Source organism: Schistocerca americana, chromosome 1, assembly GCF_021461395.2.
Source record: "Schistocerca americana isolate TAMUIC-IGC-003095 chromosome 1, iqSchAmer2.1, whole genome shotgun sequence".
Lineage (NCBI taxonomy): Eukaryota > Metazoa > Arthropoda > Insecta > Orthoptera > Acrididae > Schistocerca > Schistocerca americana.
Window position 1 is genome coordinate 998,942,936 of NC_060119.1, and position 12,809 is coordinate 998,955,744.

The 12,809-nt window shown below is 43.2% G+C and overlaps 1 protein-coding gene across 1 annotated transcript in view; it reads left to right on the forward strand.

The window, feature by feature from the left end:
• The window catches only part of LOC124548682 (neurotrimin), a gene marked incomplete at its 3' end in the record, with an annotated part of 1,196,053 nt that overhangs the window by 1,073,593 nt on the left and 109,651 nt on the right, over window positions 1-12,809 (forward strand). The window contains exons 10-11 of the mRNA XM_047125186.1: window positions 4,050-4,199; window positions 12,338-12,412. Coding sequence (XP_046981142.1) covers window positions 4,050-4,199; window positions 12,338-12,412 — 225 coding nt within the window. The remainder of the gene's footprint in view (window positions 1-4,049; window positions 4,200-12,337; window positions 12,413-12,809) is intronic.

Consider the following 12,809-nt stretch of genomic DNA (forward strand, 5'->3'; position numbering starts at 1 on the left):
TTGCCCACATACAGTTCAAGTTGCGACAGACTTCCTACGTCACCTTCCGATTCTTGCATGGACAACCCGTTCCCCCCAATTGTCTCCTGCACCGAAGGTGTGCGGCCATTTGAAACTCCAGATGACGCCGTGTTATTCTGTACACGATTTGGAGGTGGCTGTTCAAGATTTGTGGCCCAGTCTGCGTCAGAACAACATCAGACGTCCAAATAACTCCATGTCGGAGCGTTTCGCGATATGTATTGCAGCAGAAGATGGGCCAATAGATTACTGATGTGACACTGTATTTGTGTACTTGTTCTCACTGCATTTGTTTTCTTGTCTTTATTTTTCAACCAAGTGAATCTCTCATCTGTATCATTACGTGTAATAAATTTCGTTTCAATTGGATGCTCGCCTCATAGTGCGCTACTTTCATCGTTCCTGAGTCTACATTCAACATGCTCTGAGGAAGTAATCATTTCAGAATCATGGAAGAACAGGGAAAATTATGTTCTTGTGATATAAACTGAATTGTAATGCCTCTGAAACTTATAAAGAAGCTATATTATATTATATTATATTATATTATATTATATTATATTATATTATATTATATTATATTATATTATATTATATTATATTATATTATATTATATTGTGTTATAATTATATTATAACACAATGGACTACACTGTTAATACTGGAATACAGTCCACATGCAACAGCTGATAAATGGAAGGCGGCTCTTATTTGACAATGTAAAACGACTTGGATAAAATCAGATAGACAAAACGTTGAAGTTATAGTTACCCAAAAATCACGAAGTGTCTGATGTAACGGTTTGGGGTTCAGTGACACTAACTATTGAGCGTCAGTGAGAGAGGGGAGCGAAGGTCATATATTATCAGAGATGGCGGGAAGGAAGCGACAATTTGTGGGCGGTTGTGTGGGCTCTTTCCCTGTCTCAGTGGGTGAGGTGTCAGTGAAACATTTATTGAGACATACGACCCTTTAAACAAACAGACTAATATACTGTGTTTTAAGTCGCTCTGTTCCTCGCGGCAGCAAAGCGGCGGAGTAGTAGCGTGTTGATTCCAGTGACAGCTGATGGGGCAACGCCTCGTGTTGCAGCGGCACGCCGGCGGCTTATTCTTCTATTCGGTACAGTGACCGTGACTCGGTGCGGCGTCGGCGTGGTCTTCTCCTTGTGACTTCTCTCGTTGCGTTATTAACAAGCAGCTACGGCGTGGCGCGGAGTGCTCCGTACCGGAATCGAACCAGCGACTCTCATGTTCAACGTCTTCTGGCGGAGTTCCTCAACCCTTAGGTTCACAGGTGACCCACATGGTGAGGCCGCAGTTCCTTCGTCCTCACCAGTCACCTAGGTAAGAATCACACGGACATATTTCTGGTAAAATCTGGAATGGCGTCTTTTTGCGTTGACCTATTGGTACGGTACCGACATCTTCTGTCGAGCAGCGTAGAGACTAAGTCGTCGTAGCGGTGCTCGACGTCCGCTGATCTACAATCGTTCCGTCCAACTAGGTGACGTCCCTTCGTGTCTTCTTTGTCCCCTCGAAGGACCCCCTCAAAGGACTACCTCACGCCAATTTAGCGGAGGTATTCATTCGGCATTCTTGCCAATGTCGCGAAGTTTCTAGGGTGGCGACTGACTCTTCGGTCGTTGATCTATGCTTCTCACGTTGGGCAGAAACGTGACCAATGTTGACACGCGTGCCGGCTGTCCATTGTTGTACTTCCCCGCTGGCGTGGTCGGGGATTGCCCTGTCACCTGCGCATCGCCAGATACGTCACGCACGTGAATTCAGTATGCAGACAGTTCCTGGAGCAGTGACCACTGATGTGCGAACAGCGCTGGTCCTGGTTCCATTGGATGCATTGCACGCCTGCTCGGTTGTTCATCTGTCAAAGTACTGAATGCTGCTGCGCAAAATTCCGCTGGTCATCGGTCTCTTCACGTTGGGCAGAAACGTGAACAATGTCACACACGTGCCGGCCTTCCTTGTTCGACTGCTATCGCGTCCGTCAACGTTTCTAAAATGTCCACTTAACCTATAATAAGTCTCTACGAATTTTTCTGCTTTGAGCAACCATAAGTAACATAATTATTATACACTCTACACTACATGAACGCAACTAGACTGGTTCTTAAACGCAGCGACTTTGAATATGAGTCTGATACTTTAACCAAGAGGTACCTCGCTTCATTTTGGGCCGTATGTAAGTTAACTAATGGTGGAAAGGAAACCAGGAAAGTTAAAAGTGGGATTTTTTGAAATGTTATTTTACTGCGGCCTGTTTAGCAGACAAATAAAATGAAATATTAACTAATGGTAAGACACAACAGGTTAGGAAAGAAGTCAGTTTGGTTCTTTTACTCGAAGTAATACCCGGGTGGACGAATATGTGCTAGACATTTTTAATTTGACAGTGGATGACCTACGGTAAACTGCTGCAGCTATGTACAGATGAAAAGATAACAAAGGCTAAAAACACTTGTCTACACTCTGAGGTTACTATATGAAAATATAGGTAGTTGTCAGCAATTCAGTAAAATTCTTCTGCGTGTGCTGTAATTTAAGTTACGATGAATGATACAGAGAGTTGTACCAGAGTAACTTTATATGATAACTTAAGTAATCCTTAAATGAGCAACCGGTTGGATATCTTTATAGTTATCACACGATTTACGCTGTTTAGGCATTTCCCTATGACACCTGGAACTTGTTAGTAATCAGTTTTTATCGTTGGGCCAGATGGGAAGTCTCCGAGAGACATGCGACCCGTCGAATGACGATCAACGGTAACCAGGATAGAAGCGATTATAATCGTTCTCACGGTTGGGAGGCTATTTTTGTATATCCAGGCGAACCCGTTATTCTTTTTTTGATGCTGAGCGTCTGCATCTCCAACTGTTGACAATAATGCCCCACCAATGTTGGCATTCCACTGTAGCTGCGTTCCTGATGATGCTTTGTGAAAATTTGTGTTTCTTTACACTAGGTTAGTCATCGTCTTATGATTGGCAGTTACCAGTCAGTAAAACAAAAATGGAGCAGCGCTCTATTCTCAGTGAATGCTTTGAACTCTGTCCTGACTGATCCTGAAATCGAAGCGCGTTTGCTGTCTACTTGCTTCTGTTATATGTACATCTTTCCTACCCAAGTCGGTTTATGATGTGTTGTGTGAATTATAGTATTTAGTGTCATTTTATCAGTGTGTTCTTTTAAATACTGGTTGCTCCATTCGCAGGTGATGCATGAGAGGAACTATTGTACAATCCAGGATGTTTCACAGTTTACCATTATGAGTGTTACATGTTGATCTGATGAAGTAATTTGTTTCTTAAATTGTCTTAGTAGGCACCCTCTCGGTTCTCCACACATTTTAAGAAATGTGTATTGCCTTTCTCGCTCAGTGTGCCACTCCACTGGTGATGCTGACCGTTTCCGTAAGGCCTTATGCTGGTTAAACGAAACTAATATGACACGTAGAAACTCAGTTGCAGTAACACACTGAAGGTGTTGAAGTATGTTGTCACCAGACACACGAACATCCACAGTCACTCTACGTCGTGATTCAATTATACACACAGAATTCCGTCCTAACAGGCCTCGGAAGACCGAATGGTAAGACCGACCGTAGTATCATGCTCAGTCGATAGGTGTCACTGGATGCAGATTAGGAAGTGCCTGTGTCAGCACATTGCTCTCCCGGCTGTTGTCAGTTTTCGTGACCGGAGCCGCCACTTTTCACTAAATTAGCTCCTCAATTGGCCCCACAAGCGCTGAGTGCACCCAGTCAGTAACGGCTCTCGGCAGAACCGGACGGTCACCCATCCAAGTGCTAGCCAAGTCCGACCGCGCTTAGCATCGGTGATCTGACGGGAGCCGGTGTTACCAGCGTGGCAAGGCCGTTGGCAGTTACACACATTGGCTTATTCGAAACACACCACACTTCAGCTTACGCTCATAAATTATTTATATTTTGTTTTTTAAACAGAGGACTCTTCAGAAATTAACACCGTATATTTATTTATGTTCTAGGAGACAAATACGAGGCTGTGTCGATGGACAACGGCTATAACAAGTACATGATGCTGAAGATCCGCAGCGTAAGCAAGAGCGACTTCGGCTCGTACAAGTGCGTCGCCAAGAACTCCCTGGGGGAGACGGACGGCGTAATCAAACTGGACGGTAAGAAAATTTCTACTCAGCGGGGATGAATCGGTCATCTTTTCATTCAGTATCACACAAGACACAAAAAATGATTTTGAACCTGTATCCTGTCTGAGAAAGAAGATAACTCTCTCACTATCCCTTTTAATGGACATTTAGACGTTTCTGCTCATTGTTTTAGATCTTTATATCTTCTGAGTGGGCCCCAAAGCCTGAAGTAATTTTAAGAACATGATTCCACCAGTCTGTGTTGTCAGATATTATATTGGTCTACTAGTTTTGGTGGGCAAAGCCCATTTTCAAGCGCATAGTAACCAATATGGATGCAGTGACCGCGGTAAAAAAAAAAAAAAAAAAAAAAAAAAAAAAAAAAAAAAAAAAAAAAAGAAACTTTGTCCCATTTATTACATCAAATGAAAGACCAACCCAAAGGGTTTTGTTTGTATACCTGTGCACAGAGTGAACACTATAGAACGAGCAAGAAAGACCGAAGAACCTGTTGAACGAGGGCGGGTCTGCCTCACGTAGCCCCAAGAAATCATTCCGGAAGCCTAGTCGTGAATCAGTAATTCCAATGACGTCTGTGCAGAGATTTTTAAGGAGATGTTTAGGACTACGCCCTAACGTTTGCAGCTGTTAGAAGCCCTAAAGCCTACAGACTACAGTTTACGTCGTAGCTTTGAAAACGAAATATTGCTGCATGACGGTGAAGATTTACTGGATCGTGTCGTCTTTAGTGATGAACCGAAAATCCATCTAATGTAAATGTGAACATAGTGAACATCTTTGTGTCAGCAAATGCCCACGAGGTAGTACAAATGCGACGTGACTCCCGTAAAATGACTTTTTTTTTTTTGCCGTATCTTGGCGGGTAGTTTACTGGCTTTCCTTTTTAGGTGAAGCAACTGTAACTGCTGTTTCTTACCTTGATGCACTAGAACTATGACACTTTCCTCAATTTTAATCGGTTAAATCACAGAACTTTATTTCGCAGCAAGACAGTGCACCGACGCACTGGAATAACTCAATACGCAGTTGGTTAAACGACATTACACCCTACCGCTGGATTGGCCACAGGGGCTGGATATAAGAGCTTGTTTTGTATGACCTCCACGTTCACACGCGATCTCACGCCATGTGATGTTTTACCCTCGGGGGTTTATAAAGGTTCATGGGTAGGTGTTTTCACTACCAGCTGATACACCCAACTTTAGGAACAGCAATATTGTAACAACTGCTCCAGTCACGCTGCTCAAAGTTTGGGAAGAACTCGCCTGCGGTCTCACATAGAACCCTTGTAGAAAAAACTTCACGTATTATTTTTAGCTGTAAGTTAAATGTAATAAATGCTACAAAGCTTTAAAATCCATATGTTCATTTTGAAAGACCCTACACAAAGTAATGACTTTGGTTCACAGAAACAGACTGCTGGAATGACACAAATATGAAGTAGGCCCAAAAAGAACCATCGTGCAGTGACTCACACATAGTTCGAGAAAATAGTTACTCCCCACTGCAAAAGGCCTCGCCATAAGGTGATATGGTATCCAATATGGGCACTCGACTGTTGCCCGAGAAGGCTCTCTTCCTTAAACAAACGTAGCTGACAATGTTAAACTCCAATGGCGTGATGACATCAATAACACTTCACAGCCTAGCCGCCACGTTGCAACTATGTTCTGTCCGACAGAGTGCTCACATACCCTCGGTAAACATGGACCTCCAACTCCCAGGAAGTCATCTTCTCCATAACTGGCAGAGCACGGCCCTCTATCAAAGTCCACCGCTGTTACGTTCGCCCTTTCGCGTCAGGAATCCTTTGCTCTCCCAGCAACGGGCGGGAGACGAAAAAAGAATAGATATAACCGGTACTAGAGCCCTAAGGACGTCGCGCACGCATGTCATAACACAGTTCGTCATATAACCAGTCTGTGTGTGACATGAAAGTTTGTGAATGATCGTAATTTATTGTAAACGGCTTTCATGAATAATGATAAAACACGATTGGCAGGTGGAGCGATCTGTTTCAAAACCCTCAGTCAGCTGTCGAGAAACATTTTCGGCCCTTTGACTCAAACGTTATCTTGTAACCAAGTGATTTCTCGAGGTTTGATAGTACTTTGGAGTCCTTCGCAGCTTTGTGTATCGAAGTTGGTCAGAGAATCACAGTTAATTATTTACCATTAAGGATATTTGTAACTTAAGATTCATCTAGACGAGAGGCTTTAATGTTAAAATTGCTTGTATTACTAGTAAAGTATGAGTTATGTCAAGGTTAAAAAGAAGCATTTTTGAAACATATGCAGACTCATTCACTGATCTAGTATTTTCTATCGTACTGTCGTGAGCAGTTGAATTAGATATATCCGCCTAGCTGGAAGTAGCACTCTCACTCTGAAGATACCTCCACTGCGTCACCTCCTCTGTGTCGTTGAATGGATTCCACTAAGCCACGGAAAGCAGCAGGGTGCATCCTGATCCAAGGCATCTCAATCGCCGATAGCTATTCTCGAAGACTGATCGAAGCTTGGTGCAAGACGTGCATTTTTCGCTCAAAGGCTCAATAGGCTTCAGGGTAAGTCACCTGGGGATCTAAATAAGGTCACTTGTATCTGCAAGACAAAAAAGCTGAAGCACAAAGAAGATGTGATCGGATACCGAAGTATCTTCGTACACGTACACACCATTAGTGTGCACGTAAATGATTAGAGTTGAAATGATTGGAGGTAGAATGTCCACCATAGTGCGTTAGTGTTGTTCGTATTTAGTACTATGACCAGGGCTTTTAAGGTATACAAGGGGCGTGAACACAGTGTTGGGTGATCACTGTGAATGACACAGATACGCTGCGTTCACGTGTGAGATAGCGTTATTAGCTCATGACTGTTTGTAAGGTCCTCATTTTCGGTCTTTATTTGGTCGACTGGTCGAATAGTGCGATATTCGCATTTAGGGACATTAGGATGTTACAATCTCGCCATGCTGAATTGCTTTTCGGCGTAAAGACAGACATACACGATGTCGAGTTTCCAATAAGCCATCACTGCCACAAGGGAGGATCTCTGTATCGTGCACCAAGCGTATCGTGATACCTCCACATCTTCGCATCTGTGCCTGCCGTCTGAGAACAGTTAATGGGCTCCTTGTGACGTACATACCATTAGCCGTAGTCTAGCACCAGTCGGAGTAGGGGACTACCGTTCCAGGTGTAGGCTGCGTTAACAACACAACAGAAACGGATGCGTATGGAGTGATGCCGTGACCGGCAAGCATGGACTGCTTATGAATGACGCCGCTCTGAGTTCGTTGATGAATCTCGGTTTTGTACTACCCCAGATAACCATCGTCGACGAGAAGGGGCACTACCTGCGAAGTGGTCCCATTTTTCCAATGGAGAGATACACGGCATTGCTACTCCTGGTGTCATGGTATGGGGAGCAATCGTACAAGTCTTGAGATCACGGCTGGTTGTGAAATGAAATTATCATATGACGGTATAGGCTGGGAGAAACCCCGTAAGATTATTCGGCTACTTGGTGCAACTTTTCCATTTGATGCTACTTCAGCGACTTGCGCATCGATAAAGATGAGATGAAACGGTTAGAGCAAACACTATCACTCAGACCCCTAATGAAGAAAATGTCCGACCAGTCCGGGAATCAAATCCGGGACCACACAATGTAGAGGTAGTGACTAACTGCTGGACCACGAGTTGCTAACATGGCTAGTAGTGTCGAAGGGCTCAATGGTACGTCACAGACACGTGCTTCCTCTTGTGGTCTCTCTCATACAACAGTACTATGGTGCCCTTCATCAACAGGACAATGCTCGTCCACGCAGGGCACGTTTCTCAGTGAACTGTCAGTGTGCTGCCGAGGTGCCCCCACGGCTAGCCAGGTCTCCATATCTGTACCTCCAGACAACATTTGTAGGAACAGCTCCGAAGTCAAGTCTGTCATAGTGGTATATTCAGGATACCAGGAACCAGTTTCATCAGTTGTGGACCAGCTTGCCTTAGGAGATGGTGCGACGGCTTCATGACACCCTTCCCAACTGAGTCAGTGGATGCATCAAGGTCAGAGGGGGTACAACGTCATGCTGACAAGTGGTCTCATACTGGCAGATTCTTTGTGAATTTGACTTGAAGTAACATCAAATTTCCTTTCCTTTACTATTTCTCTTCTGGGTGCTTCACGTTTTCTGTCAGGCAGTGTACTTCTCAAACCATTCTGCCATGATTTCGCGTAGTTGGGTTTATGTTTTTTCTAATGCAAAAGGTGCAGAAGTAAAACGGACGCAAATTATCAGCTATGAAATCCCTAAGATTCTCCTGTGGGAGACAATGGATGACGTGTCAGAAGGCCATCTCATCCCACGCAGACATTCGTCACAGAATAATAATTAGGATACCTCCTTAACGATGTCTTTGTGGCACATAGACTACATCCCTACACACGACTGGAAAGCACTCGCACCACACCATCACCGTATACCAACATGTAAAGCCACTTATCAGCCCTATTGTCCGTTTTCTAACGCCTGATAAGGTCTTACGCTCGTGCTCATCTTTGTGCCGTTTCCAGCAGAATATGCTTGAATGTTGGGCGGAGACATGGTACATAATAACGAGTAGGTGACTGTATTTTTCCATGACAAAAGAAGCGTTCATTCTGTCACGTATCTCGAATCCAGTTGTTTGTCTGTCCCTCTTTCTGTCCTTTTCACTGTTTCTTTGTTGAAACGTATATTAATAATGCGCAAACAAATAACTTCAAACAGTTTATTCTGTAAAAATATGTGCTTCCTTATGAATCATTTGTGTAGCGTGATTACGACAGTGTTAGATTCGTCTTTGATTTTTTTTTTTATCTCTGAAAACGCAACAATCGGTTTCTTCACTACTGACGACAAACAGGAGGAGTTTTATTCCAAACGCTGTTTGGAAAAACCCCATTTAGTTACTTTTACTTAGTTTTTCTCTAAAACGATTAGCCGACTTCAGTTGGTCATTCCTTTGAAATGAGCAACACTGATTTTCTCTACAAACCTTGCTGAGTGTTCCCTGTCTCTGTGCCATCAATAGGGTGGTTTGGGGTTGCTAAAACAGTGATGATTCTTCCTTCCGTGGAGTCATGGATACAGTAAGGCTCAGCAACTGTTTTGAATTACATTTAGCGTGACTAGAAGGTTGTTTTAAGGTTTCTGTAGAAAATCAGACGTGGATTACATTCGTTAAAAGTTCTCTTTCACCGTACTCTGTGGCACCAAACCATGCGTAATGCATAATTTCAGCAAATATTGGAAACGGAACGTATTTTGATCCATCCATCTCGGGATGTGGTTTCTTTCCCTCTCCCGATGAGCGAGAACAGTTTTGAAACTTTTTGATAAAATTCTTTACCCACATTAAGAACAGACATCAGAGGCTTCACTAGGTAGTGCTTTCCAAAAGGAGAGGGGGGGGGGGGGCCTTGAGGCGGAGGAAAATTATTTTAATACTGCGTGATGGCAATCCTCCTTCATATAAAAAAATCTTATTATACAAATTTAGTTTCGTTCTTCCTCTCCACGAGTCAGTTGACAGAAGAAATTTAATCTTCTGCACTTCATTACATCAATCAAAATTCGTTTGCAAAAGGTTGTTGAAAGTTTCCCAGATTTAGATCAACTAATGTCTACATTCCTACATTTTGTCACGTACTCATTCACCAAATTTTTCTTTACCTGTCCTTCCTATGCCCTTCATGAAAATATTAATGTGGTGTGCGTACTGTAAGACCTTCAGTACGCACACCATCAGATTATTTGACTTGTCGCTCTAACGAACTGGGCGAGTGTCAGCAATTTGTCTCGTGGTCTTATCGTGGCGTGTTTATCTTCTGCTGTTAGGTCAGATGATAGAAATGCCACTTGCACGCTTAGAGTAGCAGATTGCCGGTGACAACTTTAAACAGAACTTGGTTCATTTTTCACACACATTTATTAAAATAATAACTAGCATATAAATTACTTAACTTTATTCTGGATGCTATTTAATATTGACCATCTGAAGTTCCTTTGGTATTGGTACGTTAATCTTATTCTCACATATATCTCTGATACTTGACAAAAGTGTCTATACATTTATCTTCATGGCTACGTACAGGAATATGGTAATCTTACTAGGCGCAGACTGAAACTTGACTATAGACTGGTACAGACAAATGTAGAACTCGTATAGACTGGTACAGACGAATGAAGACTGGTACAGACTGGTGCAGACAAATGCGGACTGACTAAACGGAGGTCTGTACACTCGTTATAATATATCATGCGTTCATGTATCACTGCGCGAGTGTGATCCGCGAGGAGAAAAGGTTCTACATTAGTAGCAATCTCACTGGCTGAGTTACATATTAATACGCGGATCGGCGGAAGCAGAATTTGGTCCGTCTCTATGGCAGCGCCATCTCGTAGTGCGCAGACGGACGAGTGCTGCGCCTGCGCTGTTGTGCTTATTGAGGCGCGCTCTAGTGGGAAAGTTGTGTACGCGCTGACTACACCGAACTATGTACATAACAATAAATAAATAAAGTATTCTGAGCGTCATTTCAGTTTATTTGCCGTGGAAGGAATGTCAAAAATTAAAATTAAAAAAACAATAACGGATTCGACCCCACGACTCTCGGATTACCGTTCTGTACTCTTTTGACTTGGTGAACCGCAACCTAGAAATTACGTTAACATAAAAGTCTCATGCCTCACCCACCACCATCGAAAATGATATTTTCAAATGAGCTTGGTGATCTGGAGCTCCCACTTTCGTCAGTTCCATTTCTGGCCAAGCCTGCATTTACCACAAATTTGGACTAAATCGATGATGACGAGTTATCGCTGTCTCCTCGTCAGCGTAGAACACATTCGATTGCGCAGTGATAAACGAAGGATCCCCATGTAGGTAGCAGCGCTCAGTGGCCTGCGGTGGTAGTGTGTGCCTGTTAACAGTAATTGGTGACTCGGCAGCTAGCAAACCAGACAGAAGTCAGCCACCAGGTGGCCCATCATCTGGAAGGCACCAGTTCAGCTGCTGACGACATCACTTCCGCAGCTAGAGGAAGCGGCTTCTAATATGGCAGACTGAATGAACCACTTCCTGTCGATGGCTGGCGCGGAACACCTCTCACATCTGGCTGCCTGTGGAGACTGACATTGCAGTGCTGAAATGGATGGTATTTATAGTGGTTCGTCACCCCTATTTGCAAGGGACACAATTCTGCGTTCCGTAGGCCACAACAGAGCTGCGATGCGAGGCGTGGTGGTCTCGTATTCAAGTCATCACCGCTACATGCTGACTTTTGTATTTTTGCCGTGTGAACGGTGTTACAGGCCTGGCTGCGGCGTCGAGGTTTGACTGTGTTGTAACTTACACTGCTGCATGGCCCAGCTGTGATTCTTGCTGTGCCAGCACAGCCCACATGCAGTTACTCACTGAAGAACACATTTCCGATACCCGTCTATATCCCTTCCCTAATGTTCCTTGCGTCAGCCTGCATTGACGTTTATTGTTAACTCGGCTATGTGAAAGAGCATTTGTTTCACAACACACCTTTACAATTCTGCGAATAAGGTATCGACATGGCTGCGACAGAATTCTCGTCAGAAGCAAAAAATTGATTACAGGTTACCTGAAGCACGTTCGTCATCTGCGACGTCTTTCTCTTCATTTCTTAAAATGAGTTTTCTGAAGGTAGTTTGTAGCCATATGCTGTACTGCACTTATGATTAGTGATAGAGCGCAGTATCATAGAGCTATATTAGTTGTCACAGAAATCTGTGAACGTATACACATTCTGAATGTCAATGCGAAAACGTGATCGCTTTCAAACCGCTGTTTGGTAGCCCAGATTTATATTTCCTTGTGGTTTCCCTAAAACTGTTAAGTCAAATTCGGAGAGCCCTCCTTTAAAATGACTATACGATGCTTTTCCGTTCACTGATAAACACCCTGTCGTAAATGAAGGAAAGCATGTTAATAGCCACCCAAACAAATATCACTTTGTAACAAGTTAAGAAAATCTTGAATGACACTAAATTATTGTCTCATACAGACATAATACACCAAATAACATGCTGATAATGAGTTACAAGGAAACGAAATTTAAACTTGTCTGTTCCAGAGATTCCTGCGCCGTCCACTACGTCTACAACCACGGACATCTCCGTGACCAAACCTAACACACTTCGGAAAAAGAGTGAGTGTATGCAAGTACTATTGTAATCTGAGAGATAATTAATTCCAAATGTATATCTTCCACATAGTTTATATTGTATTTTATACTATATGGTCTCTATTTTTCTAATAACACTCAAGATTATTGAAGTTTCTGGAACTACAAGCAGTCAATGACGTAACTACCACAGACTACACCAAAGGTAATATTTGAATGATGAAGGGAACGTGGCAGTAATAGCACCAAAAGTCAGTTGTGCAATTCTCTCGTGTACCAACTTCCTGCCGTAATCAATTGAGACATAGAGAGGGGAAACCTACTTCCTTGAAGGAGAAATGTTATCCTGCACAGGTTACATTGTTTATTCATAGTGACACTTTGTAATCAGCTAATTTAATCTCATCGCTCCTTAAGAAAC